This window comes from Electrophorus electricus, chromosome 3 (genome assembly GCF_013358815.1).
Source record: "Electrophorus electricus isolate fEleEle1 chromosome 3, fEleEle1.pri, whole genome shotgun sequence".
In the NCBI taxonomy this organism is placed as follows: Eukaryota; Metazoa; Chordata; class Actinopteri; order Gymnotiformes; family Gymnotidae; genus Electrophorus; species Electrophorus electricus.
In genome coordinates this window covers 3,879,383-3,899,546 of record NC_049537.1, presented here as the reverse complement: position 1 = coordinate 3,899,546, position 20,164 = coordinate 3,879,383, and the positions used below count along the sequence as shown (strand labels likewise).

The window sequence follows — 20,164 nt, the reverse complement described above, 5'->3', positions numbered from 1 at the left end:
ATTTGCTTCCACACATCGTAATACTGCATTAGTCTAGATCAGATGTTTTTTAAGTTCATCTTCTGAGTTCTTGTTGGTGTGGTGCATCCACTGCGTTTAGCCTTATCTAGCGGCCGCCCACCGTCGGAGCTGCAGCGACTTGGAGACTGCTCGAGACACTCGCGCGGAGCTGCTTTCCATGGCGAGGGGGATTCTAGTTTGGTAAGTGGTCTTGAGCGTGTATTTTAAACGCTTTTCCTAAAAATATAATGATGTCCTAACAAATGGGTTTTTCGCACCAGGTCAGTGCTGTGAAATGTGGTGTTTGAGTCATGGCAAGGAGTCTGAGTCCATGGATTTGGCTGAGGAAACCCATCTACGTCCAGGTGGGCTAAGACACTGTTGACATTTGTTCCACGCAGTCGCTAGGTTAAGTGTTATTTCCAAGTGGACTGAGAGGATGCCTGGATGCAGACACAATTGTGCTGAAACTGAGTCAGTTATCACGGGTTGTCTTTACCTGCAGACTTTGAACTTTCAGTGCCTTCGTTTTTGGTTTTTTGGGGTTTTTAAAAAAAAAATCCTCCTGCCGTGCTGCTTAAGTGTATCGCACCGTGTCTCATAAATGTTTTCTAGGTTTGTTTATATTTTTTTGTATGAATATAATTTTGCAGTGGTCCATTTCGTCCAAGCTTGTCACTCCCTAACGCTGATTTCATAGCATATTTTACTCCGGCTCACCCATAGATGTCACGAAATTAAGGTAACGTTAGCTACGTTGCAATGCCTTTTCGCGCACTGCACACCAGGCGTTGCTGTAGCAACAGTGCCGATGTCGAACATCTTCATGGCTCTTTGTAAACGTGTCTTTTTTGCCTCGAAATGTGTCGAAAACGAAGCCAGTGGAGCCGAAACCCTCAGTCTGCGCGCCGATCGTGCAATCGTAGCCTATGTATTGTAGTTACCCGACGATTGACGGGTTCATTAGTAAGCTAGCCAACTCTCTTGATTACTTTGAACGTCTAATGTTCGCTCATATCAGTATTCAACATAGGGAATATAAGGACAGCAGATCGTTTTTCAGGCTGTTTTTTATACCTGCCAAGGCCTATTCATATTAATTCATTCAACGACTAGAAAAAAAAGGCATATACAACTGCAATAACAGTCTTTAGCTGTTTATATGTAGAATTGTTGTACGCTGTCTCCTGATCCATGCAAAGTCAATGGGCGGTAGGTGCATGGTGGTGTGCAATTAAGTTAATTTGTATTATTAATGTGGTGATCAGCATTGGTGACTCAGCCTTCTTGCGTTGCTAGCAATTTCCACCGTAGCAAATGCCTTTATGTAATACACTACATACTGCCTCTTACCCTTTTTGTATGTGAAAACTTTGAGAAACTTGAGTGTTATTATTGGTTCTTAAATTGAAGAATGTTGTAGTTAAATTCAGCTTGTTCTGTCTTAATTGCAGACAGTAACTGTACCTTGCTGGAAGTGGTCCTGCAATATTTTACAAATCTGTTTGTATGGACAGTGTGTGATGTTACTCGTGGAGAAAGAAAAAAAAATCAACAGCGACACTTCGTTTTCATGCTGGAGCTCTGAACATCTCTCTCTCTTTCAAGTCCTTTTATTGTGTGTGTCTCAACCTTAGCTTGTCATCCCTGGACATATTTTTGGTTTCATTTCCTCTCATCACTGCTTTAGGTCATGCCCCAGTGTGTGAGTGGTGAAGCCTCAGAGTCAGTGAAAGGGACAGCAGGTCCAGGAGGGATGGGCTGTAGCAATACGTCTCTTTTCTGGGCCACTTTGCTCTTAATGGGAGCAGGACACACAGGCAGGGGAAAAAGACTCCATTGCTTTCTTGTGTTTGTGAATGACATGTCACAGATAGCTTTTTAGGAACAGCTTTATGGTTAATCTTGGGAGGAAAATCCTTTTCCTTCAATGTATGTGTTAAGGTAAATAACATTTTCTGCATATAATTTGGTTGGTGGTGGACACTGCTAAAAATATTTTAAGTGAAATGCAGAAGTGTGTAAATGCAGTCCTAATTTAGGTTTGTCAAATGCAAAACTAATCACTGTGGTAAATGATTATTCAGAAAGCATATCCGCATGCTGTGGAAGCCCGTTAGAAGGGCAGACAGTTCCGGTGTGTGAGCGGGAGAGTTGTCAGTGCTCTCCAAACAGGGATGGTGTCATGGCTGTGAGCATGTTTATCAGAGAGTGTAATCTGGCACAGTGACTGCATCTTAGTCAGGGCTCTTCAGTTCTTGCTGTCTACACCAAGTTAGGCGTAGACTACTAATCGGAGTAACATAGTGAAGCCTGCTCTGCCTGTGTGTGTCCATTTGTGTGCGTGTGTGAATGCATGTACAGTGTGGTGTTGCGGGTGCATCTGTGCATGTGTGGTTGTTCGAGTACGTGACCGAGACAGAGTGGAAGTCTTTGTGTGTATGTGCACATGCGTGTGCGTGCAGGCACACAGTAGGCTATGTCAGGCAAAAGAGATGCTCCATTTTGGCAAAAACTTACCTAAACTATTACGCGCTCACTAGTAGTATTATGAAAAATAATGACTGTCCCTCAATGAACTCTGTCTTTTCATTTCATTACATTATGTTGTTTCCTCAGGACTGTATAGACATGTTTGTTCACCTCTGTCTGAGCTCCCTTAGAGGATCCGGTCACTTTACTGCAACTGCTGCATATAAACATCAACACCCAAAGGCTGACAAGTAATGTCATTATTTTCACATGCCAGAGTTATGTTTGCCTGAAAGTCAACTGACTCATCCAATTGAGAAGGAAAATTGAGAGGAAATCATATGCATGAACAAGGCAGGACTGTGGAGCGTTGGTAATTTTAATATTAAGATGCCTAACTAAATAATTTGTTTTGTATCGAAAGTCTTTATCAAGCAGCAGTGTTTGGCGGCAGCTTGATTCCAACTTAACAATGTTGAAAATATAGCTTGTTGCTTTATCCCAAGAATCACAGTGATAGTCAGAGTCTAAAACCTTCCATCTTCCATCTGTTAATCAGCTCAGTACATGAACTGAAATATCATTTGTATCCCTACCTCTGCCTCCTAAAGTGGCCACTTAGTTTTTAGATACTATTGCTACTACTACTACTACTAAAATTACTAGTACTATCACTACTATTACTTATGACACAGACCATCGTTTAGGAAGATTAAATGGGTACTGTGGCTGTTGTGCCAGAGAGCTGACTCTCTGGTCCAGAGGCCAGAGCTTAAGTTTACCTCCTGTTAGACCTGAGTTTGAGTCCCGGGTAGGGTGGCTGCCTTCAGCCTTCGTTACATTACTACTACTAACAATAAAACGTCTTGTAGTAGTAAAAGTATTTATTCATTCATTTTTCCAGGGGTGGCAGAGTGTTTTATGGAAAGGTGATAACGCGGTTGGGAATCAACTTAGCTGGCAACATCTGGTTTATTAATGTATCCACTGCACACTGTTGTACAGAATGAAAAGCCTTTCTGCCGGTGTCTTGATTTTATCTTTTGCCTGTGGATTGACTGCGAGATCATCTTGTGTTCTCTGTCCTTTCACTGTTTTGGTTCACTGCAGCTGACTTTCAGAATTCTGTTTGGAGTCCTCCTGGAGGCTCTTGCACCCATTAGACTCTGTGAGATTTGAACAAAGAAATAAAACTCTATAAGCACTCAGCTATGTCGAAAGTGAGAGGACATTTAGAACAGAAACCCCAAGGGAAGCTCGCAGAGAAGTCAAGACAATCTCAGAGTGTTTTCCAGCCCCAGAAACCTATAGGACTACATATTTAGCTTCTCAGTATTATCAGCAGCAGCAGCAGCCTTCTTTGGCACATTGTATGGTTTTACTATAGCTAAAGTTTAACATGGCTGAGGTTTGCAGCAGCATGAGTGCTTGGCACTGTAACATTTAGTAACTCTATTACATCAAGTCATGACAGAGACGCCCCTGAAGTCCTGTCCATGCTTCGCTCCCCTGCCAGCTGTCATGCCATGTTGAATAAACCTGTGATTTTGGGGGAGTGCTTTCAGGAAAAGGGTCATCACCAACATTTTAGTTATTGAAGTAACATAAAAACTACTCATAACCACTATCTGGTTTTCCTAGGTTTTACATAATTTTTGTCTCATGGTAAACAAAACATGTATCAAACCCTTTCTCATGAGTATGCTATAATAGTTTTTCCATGGATAGGAATTCAATTATTACATATCCTTAACTTCTTGGTTTAGAGGGTTAAGTTTTTCTGGTGGTCAGTGCTCTGTTAAAAAACTCTTCATGATATAGACACTTGTGCTGTCTCTAGTGACCAGTGTGCCTTTATTATTTCAGGGGCATGCTCCAGATGGGAGCCTTACTTTAACACTGCCTTTTGAGGTACTTGCATTGCCAAATGCCCAGCCTATTTTTCACCCCATGGGAACTGAGAAACAGGGCTGTTCGCTGTGACAGCTGGACAGGTCTTGTCAGCCTCCAGTTCATTCCAGTGGAACTGTGTCACAAACTAAATGAGGTTACACAGAGAGAACAGTTATTCATTTTAAATAGCCTTTATTAAACAACGATATGACGTATGGAAATACCATAGATTTCCTTGGTAAGCCATAACAGAGGTATTAGAATAAACAAGAAAGAAAGAGAATTTGGATGGCCGTTGAGGAAAAAAAAAAACTTACCTTGTTATTGTGGCTTTACCAGTTTCTCTTCATAATGTTTACAAATACATTTTAAACTTTTTAAAACTAGTGCTGGCATCATAGCGCTCTGCTAATTAGTAAGAGAAGATTTAATGTTTTAACATCTAGAATTGGTTATTTTGAAATAACTTTGGTGCACTGAGGTATACCAAAGTGTCAGTGAGAGGATTTGTTATAGCCTTGGGTAAGAAAACAAGTAAATGAAGGAAAAGGGTCAATTACTTGTTAATTTTATTTACCCAAGGTTTGACTGCAAGCGTCATTAGCATACTGGTGGGAGTGAAGCTAAGGTAAGGCAGGTGAAATAAGTCTGTAGGCATGGTCCTAAGAATTGACCAGAAACTATAGATGTTAAGCTGTTTTCCTCCAGGACTCCAGTGAATGTAAAGAGCTTTGGGTTACTTGTTTTTAAATCATAGAAACAGCCATATGTGAACAAAATAAAAAAGGTGAGATTTGTTTTCTGCCTTGTGTTTTGGGAATATGAAATTCTGGTAAAGAGATGGCTGATATGTATGTGTGGCTCTAAAAAGGTTTGTGCTGTGTTGGACGTTTGACACTCTCCCTAGGCTCTAGTTTATAGGCTGATGCTATCAAGTTGGACTGCTGCAATGTTGAGTCACCACCACATGGATGGATGTGTCTCAGGGGACCCTAAAGGGGGGTTGGGGGTGTGGAGGGGGTTGTCCAAACTGAGATTAATCAGATTACCCAGTGGCCCATACTGCCTGTGAGACCTCTTCTTCCATCCGAAAGCTTATCTCCTGGGAGGGAAGACGAAGCTGTGCTGGGAGGAGATTGCTCAGAAGAGAAGCGCTCTCGTCACTCTCAAATAAAAATGCATCTGCGCCTGACACATCCACTGAGAGAGAGAACGATTCGTTCTGTCTTTTCTTTGTACCCATAAGGTTAAATGGTTTTGCTTGTTTGTCCTTTGCACCAATCAGTTTAGTTATTTCCAATTCCCCACCTTTAAGACCTTTTCTTTCAAGAACTTTGAATGATTTCACTGTATGAAAGACATTATCACCTCTCAGAAAAGGTGAAAACTGCACACACTTTGGATGCCAGGTCTTATGGCTGCCACCGTCATGCAGTGTTTACTCAATGTGTCATGCATCTATTTGGACACCAGACTGAATCAGCATATCATAAGCCTTACTGTACACTCTCTTCTCCCAGTGAGTATAGCCTGCTGGAGTCTCCTTATACCACTGAATGAAAATAGCTTGACTGAGATTCTATGTAAGCCATAGGGCCCTACCTGCTATTTGGAAGTTCTTTTACCAGTGTCCCACTGAAGAATCAGGGAGCAGATGACTGTTGTTTCCTCTCCTGTATATTTGTTTTGATAATATGTGATGAGCCGTACATTATGTCTTAAAAATACTCTCTCATCTGTGGATATCAGTGCATGCTTTTAATACCCCCATATCCTTCACACGCACAATAAACTATCCCACCCCATCTCTTCTGCCCCACTCGTTTTGCTCTCTTGCTCTCTTTGGCTATCATTTATTGCTCTGGTGGGGAGGGAGCCATTAGGGTAAAGGCTCTGAGGAATCACTTTATGATAATGAATTATGTATGATTGATGCGGAGGCAGCAAAAAACAAGCATGAATGCAGAACTTATTTGATTGTCGTCTTCTTTCATTTCATGTCATAGCGTACGAGAGCAGCAGACATGCACAGTGCTCCATGCCTCTGCAGTGCATGGCTCAGTCATGCTTGAAAGACTGGCATGAAATCCCATGCCAGTCTTTCCTGGAGCTGAGTGGGAGAGCTGGAACATTTCTGCTCTGGTCTAGGTCTGCAGGGGGTAGATTACAGTCCCCTGTGTCTCGGAGAGTCTATTGAGCTGTTGGTCCCCCCCGTGTTGCTGTCAACCCAAACAAGCCATTTTAGTCTGGCTGCAAATCAGGGAGGTTCATTTGCTTGCAAGACTACGTTAGGGATTACTTCCTTCCCAGTGTCATATGGCTTTTAACCAAAAATGCTTGAATTAGTTGAACACCTGGAACGATGAGTCTTAAGGCCTAGGCTAAGTTTATTAACCAATTTAGAAGGTAGAGTGTACCTTCATGTTAATTTTCTTTCATGTTGTCACAGAAGGAGCATGATTTTTTTTTCAGTCAGTCTACCAAAATTAGTTGTGCTGTTGGTATGTTAGAATGTAGTAAAGACGATGGGCAGGATGTGAATGCGTATGGTTTTGGAATTTGGTATGGAAACTGCTCTAATGTACCTCTACTCCAGTTTTCCATCAAATGCACAAAGCATCACTGATGAGTAAAAGCCTCTGAGATGTAATGAGGACTGGACGTATCTGCCCACAGTCATGGCCTCACCTCTCCAATCTCTTCAGTACTAATGAAAAGCAGACACAACCTCAAATCAATAACCCCTCATTACCCACTTCTGATTAGCTCTTCCTTCCTTGGTGAACAATGCTGCCCTGAAGATAAATAACCCACATTATCTGGGTTGAAATTATCTTCTTCACACATCGAGTGAAAAGGTCATGTAGTCTGTGCATTCATTTTGTCTTTGTAATGTTGTGCCTGTAATGGCCCAGAGATGGATGCTGTTTCCATCACCTACTCAGGAATCAATACAGGAGGGAAGGTGTTTGCGTGAGGACTCCACATGGCTAATCCTTTGAATTTAACCACACAAATACAGTCACCCTCACTGGTTTAAACACATTGCCCACTTGAGGTTCCAGGGGTGCTTTGTACTTAGCAAATGCATGACTGTATGTCTTTGGGGACTCTGTTCACTTTTGTCAAGCGAAATGTGTTCATGGTAGATATATTTTAGATATGTGGTAGATATTCCACATCAAATGTTTTTCCATGTACCAACATATTACCAAATGAATTTATTAGTGTTACAATTAAGGGTGTTTCAGATTAACATTGTATAAATAATAACAGACATTATCACTTACTGCATATACTTTATCAATATTCATACAATTAGCATATGTCATATTAGCATGTGTCATATTAAATAAATGTGTTAGTGCCTTAAATTGTTCAGTCACAATGTATGCAAAATAAAACTAACATTTATTATTTTCATGTTACTGTTAATTTACACAGAGACCTAAGATGCTGCCAACCAAGCCATCATGAGCCCAACAAATTGACTAAATAACCAAACTTTATGCTTGCCGCAACTTTTTGATACATCATTAATGAGGATTTCCATTTCACCTCACACGCATTTAGTAGCTTTAATAACAAGACTGTATAAAATGGTCCAAACCTTTCATAGCGATCTCACCAAAAACCTTGACATGGGGCAACTCTACTTTCTGAAATGTGAAACTATTGAAACACATTTGGTGAAGTTTTCCAGAACAGGTTTAGAGTCACCCAAAAGTCTTTTTCCAGGGCTTCCCAAAAACAACCTTTTGCCTCAGGAACTGCCTTAGCTGCAGCCTTTCCAGCTCTCAAGTTCCTTTCAGTTGAATCTTGAGATCTATCTGAGACCATTAATTGGAAAGCCTCCTTCACCTTGATGGAGGCTTCACCTTCCTTCACCACAGGTATCCACCAGCATGTTCTAGGATTGCCATTATGATAGGCACTAACAGCTTTCAGGCCACAGCTTCTTGCTACTGCCTCTATGATTGGGGATTTGAACATTTTCCATTTAGACTCAATGTATCCTTATGACTAACATCACCAACTGAAGAAGAGGGTAGTGTCATGGAGGCCGTCACTCAGGAAGGTAAAATGGGTGGTCCGGCTGCTGTGCCAGAGAGCCAGCTCTTCAGACTGGTAGTAAGAGCACATGTTTACTGCCTGGAAGACCTGCATTCGAGACCAGAACCTTTTCTACACCCATTCCTCACTTGACACTGGGTAGAAGTCCCATCATAGGTGGAAGCTAAAATAATCATCTCTTACAGAGTGTTCCACCAGATGTTCCTAGGGCACTTGAAAGGCTCTGGATTTTAACAAATCCATCTTACCACCGATGGTGATCAATCACTTGACAGCTCTGTCCCTCTCTTCACCTGAGTATCTTGAGTATAAGGCCTCAAACCAGGTGATATATGATTTCAAAACTGATCATTGACCAACCACCCCTGGTGCTCTGATACTATGCACCCTTATGTGCATCCTTTTGATTAAACACTGTACTATTGACATTCCATCACTAGCACAGACATCTAATCAGATTTCCTCACTCTGATTCAGAGATTTCCCCTTGTCTAAGAAGGAAAAACAGGGGTTGCTTCCCATATTGTTCACTTTTCTTTGGACTCAGAGCATGGAAAGTCTTAATTTCATCTTGGCTCACTGTAGCTGTTGTGTCCTTTTCAGTAGTCTGCCAAGGTAATACTGTCAATATAGGTTTACTATTCCAATCAGGGTGCGCCCTGCTATTAGAATACAGATTGAGTAGAGTGATGCCAGTCTTGATGGCTGGGTTGGTTCCTTTATTGATATTAACTAATGCATGACTCAGTTTCAGATCTTATAGAATGACTGTTCTCATTTGTTTTGTTTTCCTGCATACTCACAAATCTGCCCAGCACCAAGCACTTGTATCAGTGCTTTCTCCTTACTTTTCTTAAGGCTTAGGAAGGTTATTTTTACTGCACTGTACTGGTTGGTTTATTCAATATTGCTCAGAACTGATGACAGTTAGATTGGGGCATTATCACTTTCAGAAGAGTGCTTTCCACAGGATTGTACTCTGCTGCAATTTACCAATCCTTGGAACTCCTTTCTAGATTCTCCTTTCTAGATTCTCTTTTCTTTAAAACCTGTCCTGTGGAGTTAACCAAGGATCCTACCTAGATCCAGTTCTTCTCAGCTAGGTTGTAAATGTTTGCTACAACCAAAGTGATAACAGTGTGTACATCTCTCATCAGTCTTACTCTGTTGATAGGCAAAGCATCGCCTTGGGACACAAACAAAGCCACTGAAATGCCGGTCACATTGGCACAGAAGTCTGCGGATGACTAGAAGTATTTGGGACTGAGCAGTTCTGCTGTGATGCGGGCATTCTACAAGTTGTCCAGGCATTCACAGGGTCCCTCTCTGGGCCTCTGCACATGGAAAGATGTACTGCTGTGGTGCATAGGTTGGCTAATTCTATATTCTTTCCGTATACCATGAGCCAGTCTATGCAACACAGCACTACAGAAACTACACTTGCTCTCAGCTCCTTCAGCTCTTTTAGCATATCAGGGGACACTTTTGTTGTGTTCTCCTTGGCAGAGCATTTATAGGACTGTGTCCTCTGTCTGGAACACATGCACAGCTACAGCTGTCCGGGACACACAGGTTTTTTATTCATTCTCTCTGTTCCAAAAGCAGTATTTGTCCAGTCCCACAGCAGCTCATGCTCAGGTATGTCAGTATTGATCATTCTGGAGACAAATGAGTATGGTGTGCAAAAACATACTTTGAGCAAGAACTGGGTCATACTTACGGCCTGATTCTGACTCTTGGGATGCAAGGAGTACCTTTTGTTTCAGGCCAAAGACATGCATAAGAAAGTTCTTGCGTGTCTCTGCTGTGCGGTGCTTCAGTGGTAAGCAGTTTGCTCTGTTCTTGTAAATTTGAGCATAATGTGTGTCTGAGTGTTGAGCGCATGAGATTGGGTTTGCCTTCCAGATAGCTGCTCAACTTTGATTAAGGAATATTTGCTCTAATCTCTGCATCTGTAATCTCTGCCTCAGGGCAACCTCTGCTTAAACCATTCCCAATTCGTAGAGCTAAACAAATAAAGGATAATTTATCCCTTTGTCCTGGCTTACCTATCTGGCCAACAATTTTATACTCTTGATACCATGAGGGATTTTCTGCTAACTGTTGTAGATAAACTTAAGGAGCTGTTGCAGTTTGAGGCTTTCCTGCAGTTCTTGCAGTAGACACTTGTTCAATTTCTGCCTCTTTTTGCTTTATTACTGTCTTTCAACAGTAGTCCATAACTTGGGTCTACTTTTTGATTCTGTTCTTTCTTTCAATTGTATCAAAATAGCTTTTTTTCCATCGACGTCCATTTCAATCCATTGCTCATCTTCACACCTTGCATTTCATGAAAGACACTGAATCTCTGGTTCATGCTTTCATAAAATTTTGCTTAGACTACTGTAACTACCTTCTCATTGGTATCTCAAACAAACCCACCTATTTTCTATCGCATGTGCAAAACTCTCTTACTCTAAAAATAAATCAGCTCATGTCACCCCAGTTTTATTTCAGTTAGACTGGATACCTGTCCTGCTTCACATCCAGTTTAAACTCCTCCTGCTAACAAGTCTCTACATGGTCTAACCTGTTTAGCCAACCTCCCACACCACTAATGCCCTGTATGAACACTTAGGACCTCTGGTACAGAAGTCAGACTGGGAGCAGATCTTTCATCGTCATAGTCCCCAAATTATGGAACACACTAGCGCTGCCAAAATTTCTTTGCTGAACTCACCACTACCTCCCACCCCCTTCTCAGTACTTTCATACTTCATGAATTTTTTTTTCTTCTGTAATGGTATGAGAAATGTGCTATATAAATTGAAATTATTGTTGTTGTGGGTGTTCACGTATTTCCTCTAATCTATGTAACTCCCTAAATAAACTTTTTACTTGAAATATCAATTTGCATTTTACATACTCCGTGTTTCCGCTTTTTACACTATAACAAGCTTCAAGACATTCCTAACAAACCCACTGAGGAACATTTCACTTGTTAAATGATTCAGTCAGTTAATGGTATTCCAAAATGGTTAGTACATAAGTGGCTTGATCCCTATGCTAGTTCAGTAAGTTAGCAAGTACAGCTAGTATTTTACAGAAATCTTCAACTTCATTACTTAATTAATCTCCCTTTTATATTTTTTACAAACAAAAATAAACACTGGCTGCATATAAGGACACTAGTATTTTTATATTTCTTTTTTTCAAGTAATCATAATTATAATCATAATAATAACTTTCCATACAGTCTGCTACTGGAACTTGCATATCTTGATAATTTTGCTCATGTTACTGCTGTATGGAACAGTAGATTCAATTCTGATTGGTACAGGATGAAAAAAAGAGCTTTCACTCAGATATGGCGAAGTGCTGCAAAGGTTGCTGGACTTCATACAGCACAACAGTGACCCAAAATAAACACCCCTAGCAACTAATATTTAAGGCCAAAAAAGCTAAATTTTTGACTGGCCATTTCAATCACCGAAGTGTAGCCCAGGAAGGTATTAGCTTACTGTTGACCACAAAAGAGAGTTCAGCTAGAAATGTTCATCTCTGTTATTCAATTAAACAACCTTTAAAAAGTGCTTAAACCAGCAAGAACGAGAGCTCACTGGAATACATCCCCAGGCTAGGCTCCTGCTTCTGGTGATGTCTGTATGTCACAGACTTCAGGATGCTACCACATAGGATTTGCAACCAAGTATTAAACAGTGTTCGTACTGAACATAAGCCTGTTAAGCCTATTTACCTGCTTCCAGTTGGTAAATATATGCAAAATGTACTGGAGTTTCTGAGTTGTTTTTCTTATTTATGAGAATATTTTTTATATTTGACCTGACAGCCTGCAGTCTGTACTAATTCGTCATTAGTAATTGATTACTGTTCAAAATGGAAGGGCTTCTGTCTAAATACTTCTGTAACTCAGTGTGGGAACACTTCAGATGTGACATTGTGTGTTATTCCTCAAAATGTGTAGGCACAGTCGCTTTCTGTAAATATCTGTAAAATGTAAACTGAAGTAAACCAAGGTTAATTCACCAAATTACTCCAAAGACTTGTGCATTTCCATCCATGTGTGGTTATAAGTCATCATCCTAAACAAGGCACATAGTGTTAAGAAGGAGCTGGTGACTTTCTGTGTTCCTGCTGAGGCTACACACAGTGTGCTTGGCTAAAACTCACCTATGCTGTGTATCCTTCAATACAATTTCTTTTTGAAGAGAGAGAGCGAATGAGAGAGAGAGAGAGAGAGAGAGAGAGAGAGAGAGAGAGAGAGAGAGTGTGTGTGTGTGTGTGTGTGTGTGTGTTTATTTTTCTGTACTTGCTCCTGTCTTTTCCACAGATAAAGGCTGAACTATGACTTTACCTAGATGAGTGGCCTTCTTTGCCATCTCCGCAGTTGTGAGTGAAGGTTCCAGCAGCTTCAGATTGACAGAAATCTGTGCAGACATGTGTGTTGCTGATGTTTTCCATGTCCAAGCAGCTGGCGAGCATGTGAACACACTGTAATAGGATAGATGACCATTTTTCATACCTGCAGTTCACTGATCCACCCAAGCACAATGTGGGGAAGAGAACATGTTGATGCCTTTGTCTTTCTTATTAGGCAGATGGTGGCATGGTAACACATCAAGACAACAGGGGAAACCCAGCATCTCCAGTGGCTTAAAGCTGTTGGTAACTTCCCTGTTTGATTTCTGTCTAAGCATCAGTTTTATGAGTTTAAGCATGTTGCTGTTCTTGCTTGTTTAAGAGAGGATGAATGCCCACACATGAGTGTTTTTTGCATTTTTTCCATGCTGAAAATACAAGTTGTTCTGGATGTGCTTTGTTGTCAACCATTCTGCTCCAAGAATGTAATAGATTGCAGGAAGAAAAGGTTTCACTGGATTAATTGCTTTAATTAAGCAAGTGTGGTCAGGCTGATATGATAATCCTGCCTCATCATTAATAGTACTAACAAAGAGACCATCTGGCTGATAAAGGACGTCTCAAATCCAGTACAATCAAATTAAGTCTTTCACGTCAAGACATTTATTTTGACCACACCCCCACAAATGATATATATTTAATGTGGAAATTGCAATTTAGTAATAATCATATCATATGGACAATAAAAAAAGCTAAGCTGTTTGATGTTTTATTGTTATTTTTTGTTTTGTATTTTTTGTTTTCATTCTGTTGACCTTTCAAAAGCCACAGTGTGTCTTTCAGGTGAGACCGACCTGGAATGTGAGAGGCCTTTACTAACATATGCTGAGAGCAGGAAACTCATTCAGGCTTGAGGTGTCTGGGTTGCACTCTCCCACACCTCCACTCTGGCTTCACGAAAAGGTCCGCCTGCCAGTCTGAGCTTTCTGTGAACTGATTTTCATGGTGATAGTCCCACTGGGCCATGGGAGAGTATGAAAGGCTGCATAGGATGCGGGACTGCCACAAGACTTCACTGCCTGTCAGCCTGGCTTAGTGAGGCACAGAGAGAGAAAGCGAGGGAGGGAGGGAGAGGGAAGGAGAGAGAGAGAAACAAGCTGGGGGCGGGGTGAGGCAAGTTAGAGAAACGGGGCTGCAGCAAGAGACTTAATGGGGGTTTAGGAGAATGAGAGCAAGGGGAAAATAAGATGGACTTTTGGATAGCGCTGGCTACATTAGCATCTCTCTGAGTGCTCATGGGAGATGCGGAGTGATGGCCTGTCATTAGTGGAGCCACAAGGGAGATGGAGAGACAGAGAGGGAGGTTAGATTAAATTAGCAAAAGGACTGACAGACTGCATCTGACTGCTCGATCTGTGCTACCAGTGAGGGAGCCTAAGGGGAAAGACGTAGCGTGGCTTCTGTATTAGGTCATCTAAACCATATGCATCATTTGGCTCAGTTAAATTAAGTCTTTAATTGTGTGTTGTCAGATGTATTACATTTCATATTTCTCAAAATGCATCCATTTCACATTGGCCTCTTGTTTTCAAAAATATTACTGCTACTACTGGATTACAAAGCTCCATTACTCAAGGTCATGCACAAGTACATTACCAAAGAGTAATGCGACTTATCCAGACGTACTTTAAGGACAGCGCTGATTAAAAGAGGTTTACACGCTGTTAAAAATTTAGATGATTCTGCAGATAGCATGTCATCATGAGCGAGAAATTTGAGTATCGAGTTACAGCCTGGGACTGCTCTGTGCATGAGGCTGGGGACCAGGAGACAGAGCAGGGAGGACCAGGTTCATCACTGTCAAACCCAGGACAGAGCATCATTAATACATGGACAAAAGAGGCTCCTTCAGGTCTGTGATTTGTCTGCTAATCTTCTCCAGCAGGCATAATTGGCTGTGCTATTGGTAATACAGGCTGAGATCATTTGTTATAGTGCACTTTTAGTGAGCAGCCTCTTTAATATCGTTGCAAGGAGATGCGGCCGATACTGTAACGATGCCGAATGTTTGCATCACACTTAAGTGAGCGTATAAAGTCAATGGTAGTGCCTGGAATCACTCAGTCTATGGCCTTCTCTCAATAGGAGATCTCATAAATAAGTGTTGGTGCATTTGCCTCAGCTCTATAGAGCGCAATACATTCACACACCCTCTACACCCAGTGTGAATTTATAACCATTATGCAAAAGTATCCTTTATCTGCATGTGAAGAAATATACAGTAATGGTTTAAAATGCTGTGGAGTTTCAATTAATATAAATTCCAGTGACATTTCATGCACTTGATCTTGTACTCAGTTTTTAAAGAGTGAATGTGTCGGTTAAGAAATGCATTGATGTTAAAGTCATGATCAATAATTTATTGCCCTTTATAAATATTGGAATATAACAGTCTGCACTGGAAGAGATGCTCTGTGGAATAATATGCAATATAATAAGAATCTAGCCCTAATGGAGTTGCATCCACACGAGGGTTGGTATTATTACCTTTATGTCTGACGCTCACCCCTATTCTCCTAATTCTGTCTCACTCTGTCTACATTGCAGCTGGCACACAATCAAAGACACACACACACACACACACACACACACACACACACACACACACACACACACACACACACACACACACACACACACGCACGCGCACACACACACACACAGACACACACACTTTTCTCTCACTCTTATTGGGTTGCTTGTGTTTGCTCCTGTTTCTACGCGTGAGTGCATTTACGTCAAGACTTGTCTCATCACACAGGCTCTGTTCACAGGTGGCATATATAAAAAAAAATAAATAATAATAAATAACAACAACAACAGGAGCAGAGGCGGGGTTCTTGCTCCCTCCAAGCCTCTCAACAGCAGTCAGGAAATACATGAAACTACTCTGAGCTCTCTCTCTCTCTCTCACTCACACACACACACACACACACACACACACACACACACAAACAATCTCTCTCTCTCACTCTCACTCTCTCTCCCGTCCCCCAACACACACTTAACAATAGGCATCAGTACTGACAGCTATCATGCATCACTACAAGGTACTCCTTCCTGCCCTCCATGTTGGAGGAGAGGTCTTGTCAGCTCAGATTTTTCAGATAAGCAAATGTCAGGCCACAGAGGGCTGTAGTGCTGTTGAAATTAGCTGTGCCATTCTGCTCACAAACATTTGCTGTTCGTTTTAGGGGAGGTTTGACTCACCGGCTCCCCTTTGCAATTAGTTTTTTGCAAATGTCCCCATAAAACACTGGGTAAAGAAATAAAAATGAGAGGCCAAATTGATTGGTGAGTTTGGATTGTACTTTGTAAATATCTTTCTTCAAGTTGAAAGTGTGTTCATAATTTCTTCCTTCTCTTCAGTAAAACCCCTGCTTGTCCTTTAAGAATTACCAGTGAGGAGGTGTGTAACTGAAGTTACCACTTACAGATATTTAAAAAATGCTTCCCTGTGACAGTCCAAACGTAAAGGTTTGCTACAGTTCAGAATGTCTGTCCTTTTCTATATCTCAGCTCATTCGTGCTGCACAGTAGTGTTTGGGTGAAATCGGGTTGAAAATTACATATTTTCTGAACCACTGTTTCATGGCTCCTCTGATGCAGTTATTCTCAGTAGTCCTTACAACCTGTTGACGCTCGCCCTTGTTCATAGCTTTCAAGGCTCACACATTAAAAAGAGAAGATAATTGAGTTTCCTGTCTATACTGGACATGCAAGACAAATGGTATGTTTCTGTGGAATAAAGTGGCAAAGTGTGTATTTGGTGAACATCTTTATCATGAACATAAGTATATGATTTAAGTGTGAATATATATATATATATATATATATATATATATATATATATATATAATATAACTCCATAGTACACTACATTCATTCTCTCTTTCCCCCTCTCTGTTTTGATCACAGGCCCGGTTCTCCTACCTCCACATGAAGTACCTGTTCTTCTCTTGGCTGGCTGTGTTTGTAGGAAGCTGGGTGATCTATGTGGAGTACTCCTCCTACACAGAGCTGTGCCGTGGACACGAGTGCAAAAATGCCATTGTGAGTGGAACCTCAGCACTCCATGCATAAATGCAGAATACTGTCACTGCTGCAGTGGGTATAAGTGTGAGAGGGGTGCCATCTGGTGGAGAGGAACTCGTTTGGGACTGTTTGACATTCGTTTCAGAAAATACAGTACATGGATGAAGAAGTGGGTCAGGTCCTGTCTTTGGTGTTCTATCTCTTGTAACATTGATATGTCTGTCTGTGTCTGTCTTCTTTGCAGTGTGATAAGTTCCGGAAGGGGGTGATCGATGGTACTGCTTGCAGCAGCCTATGTGAAAAGAACACTCTCTATTTGGGGAAATGCTTGTCTGCCAAGCCCAGTAACCAGGTCACAACATTTTAATTGCTGCTTAGTGACACACACACACACACACACACACATACACATTCAGTCTGATTGAATGACAAATAAACAAGCAGCACATTTTGACTATGTATTTCTCTGTAGTAGTAGCCAGAACCATACTAACAATGTGAAATATCTGTATGGTACACAAGCATGCAGGTATATACACAATTTCTATTCACATGACAAAAATATCAAGGCTGCCTGGTGTTATATATGTCCCCAGAGGTGCTACTACCCAAAGACTGACTGGGCCATTACAAAAAAAAAAAGCAGGGCTGCTCTAGTTTTTGCTTGTACTCATAGGGGCTTACTTACTCCCATCATTCCAGGTGTACTCTGGTAACTGGGGAGATATGGAAGGAATAATTAAGTGCCATATGGAGGATGTTCCTCACTATGACCCGGAAGCAGAGCTGGAGCCTCGGAGAGAAGCTGCATCCTTCAACAGGCCAACTAAAGGCACATCTGTGGAGAAGTTTAGAGAGATGGTTCTGAGCCATCTGAAGGTGTGACCCTGCATGTCATGAATCAGATCACTCTTATGCAGGAATGACAAGCACCCTTATTCTAATGTTCTTTTTTGTTTGTTTGTTTGTTTTTGTTTTTTCTAAAGTGCATAATTTGTCTTCTAAAGCAACACACCTCAGTCCTCATTTTGGGGAACCTAGACAGTTTGTAGCTTTGCTCACTTCATCACACCTAAACCAAGCAGTCAAGAAAGCTGTATAGCTGATCCAACTGTTATCTGGGGACTTAACTGGAAATACTGTTAGTAAAGCACTCAGTTTTCATTTTAATTATCTGTGACATAATGATATGGTGTTCCTCTGGGTATAAAAAAATATCATGCAGCCTGCCAAAGGAGACCTAAGCAGAATATTAAGAAAACAGTACTTTTCTCTGTGCTAATTAACTTCATTGAACCATTTGTCTCGCGTCCAGGCAAAGGTGGGAGATCAGACCAATGTGCAGGACTTGGCAGCACTTGTACTCGGAGCAGCTGATGCCAACAGAGACGGGCAGATCTCCCTCGCCGAGGCTCGCTCCGCCTGGGCCCTGCTCCAGCTGAACGAGTTTCTGCTAGCCGTCGTTCTGCAGGACCGGGAGCACACTCCAAGGCTGCTGGGCTTCTGTGGGGACCTGTATGTGGTGGAGAAGGTGCCTTACGCACCCCTTTATGGTGTCAGCCTCCCCTGGGCCATAGAGCTCTGGATCCCGGCAGGTCTGCGCAGGAGCCTGGACCAGTGGGCAGCGCCTTCGTGGCCACACAAGGCCAAGATCGCAATAGGCCTGCTGGAGCTCGTCGAGGACGTCTTCCACGGCACATTTGGCAGCTTCCTCATGTGCGACGTGAGGGCTGCCAGATTCGGCTACACAGAACGCCACGACCTGAAGGTAGTGGACGCGCGGCGCATCATCCCCGAAGCTGCTTTCCAGGAAGTGATGCGGGAGCGGCGGTGCGAGGTAGATGGCGACTGCGTATACGGAGCAGACTGCCACACTTCCTGCGACCTCACCAAGCACCGCTGTACCACCGAGGTGACGCGGCCCAACCTAGCCAAAGCGTGTGGCGCACTGAAGGACTATCTCCTCTGGGGGGTGCCATCAGATGTGAAGGAAGAGCTGGAGAAACAGCTATACGCCTGCATTGCCCTCCGAGGGGCCACTGAACAGATGGAGATGGAGCACTCGCTCATCCTCAACAACCTTAAGACACTTTTGTGGAAAAGGATATCCCACACAAAAGACTCCAAATGAAGGCGAGGACTCTGCTAGATCCCTTTTTTCCAAAAGGGTATGAGGACATGAATCAATAAACCATGGTATAAACCACAGAGGTGTAAAAATGTTTTTAGATGTTTATCCATCAGATTATCCTTTGAATCTTTTCATTCAGTCTATGAAGATCAGCAACACTGTCAAAACTCCTCCTGTCCCACTTGGTAGGCTACAGGCCCAAGCTAGAGAGGAAAACCAAAAATAGTAGTGCTGCTGAAAAACCCTTTTACTACTGAGAGATTATCCTGCTGCCCCCACTTCAGGAAACTATCAGACAATCAAACTGTGACAACCCCATTTCTTTGCTTTAATAAGTGGGAAAAGTTTTTTTTTGTTTTTTTTTTAAAGAACCACAATACTTGTTAATTTCACTTAATGCAGATTCACGCAAAAGTAAATTTGTTTGCGAGAAAGTAAAAGAGAGTAAGAATATTGCTTTATAGACATCTTCATTGGGGATACTTTATGGCTACATTTAGACAGGATGAAATAATGCTAAAATGAGATTTTTTTCAATCCATATTGGGGCATGATATAGATATTTGCATTTTAGACAAGATAAAAGCATGGCGTCATTTGCTGGACAACATTTGTATCTACATCTGTATTAGAGGGTCATTCTGACTTGAATTGAAAGGATATGAGTCATATTGAATATGGGTAGAAAAAAGCTGAAATGTCTAAACAGTCATCTTTTAAGGTTAAGTGTTTCATATTAAATTTATAAATGTTGCTGGTCTCCAATATAGTTTGTTTCAGAAAGCAGATCGAGCATGTTCCCAAACTAAAATATGCTGTTTAAATGTTTGTGGAAGACTAGACTTACATGTTTCTGGGAAACAGGCTGTTAGTATTTTAAGTCAGGATACATTGCCAGGGATATTGCCCAAAACGTTAACAGAATGACTGTGTAGTTTTGAAAATGTGTTGTGTACATGAAGAGGCATGATATATTTGTGCATAAAAATAAAGACTAAATTATATATTTAAAACATTCTCAACTAGTCAGAATGGATTAGAAATTTGTTTTCCTAAATGCTGTGTGATTACTGTCTTCTCAAACCAATTTGAAAGGCTTTGAACAGTTGATCAACAGGAATGTGAAATACTTGTGAATTC

At 41.6% G+C, this 20,164-nt stretch overlaps 1 protein-coding gene across 1 annotated transcript; it reads left to right on the top strand.

Annotated features, from left to right (window-relative positions):
• The first annotated feature begins 116 nt into the window (after nucleotides 1–116).
• On the top strand, nucleotides 117–20,084 carry dipk1ab (divergent protein kinase domain 1Ab). Its single transcript, XM_027000694.2, has 6 exons — nucleotides 117–201; nucleotides 282–365; nucleotides 16,777–16,911; nucleotides 17,138–17,245; nucleotides 17,596–17,772; nucleotides 18,209–20,084. The coding sequence occupies exons 2-6, from the start codon at nucleotides 312–314 to the stop codon at nucleotides 19,022–19,024; spliced, it is 1,290 nt and encodes a 429-aa protein (XP_026856495.2). The 5' UTR covers nucleotides 117–201; nucleotides 282–311; the 3' UTR covers nucleotides 19,025–20,084.
• Nucleotides 20,085–20,164: the final 80 nt, after the last annotated feature.

Excerpts from the sequence above, each read along its gene's own strand:
- dipk1ab (XM_027000694.2), top strand. The coding sequence starts at position 312 with ATGGCAAGGAGTCTGAGTCCATGGATTTGGCTGAGGAAACCCATCTAC. Across the intron at positions 16,912-17,137 it reads ACGAGTGCAAAAATGCCATT|TGTGATAAGTTCCGGAAGGG; the intron begins GTGAGTGGAACC and ends TCTTCTTTGCAG. Across the intron at positions 17,246-17,595 it reads CTGCCAAGCCCAGTAACCAG|GTGTACTCTGGTAACTGGGG; the intron begins GTCACAACATTT and ends CCATCATTCCAG.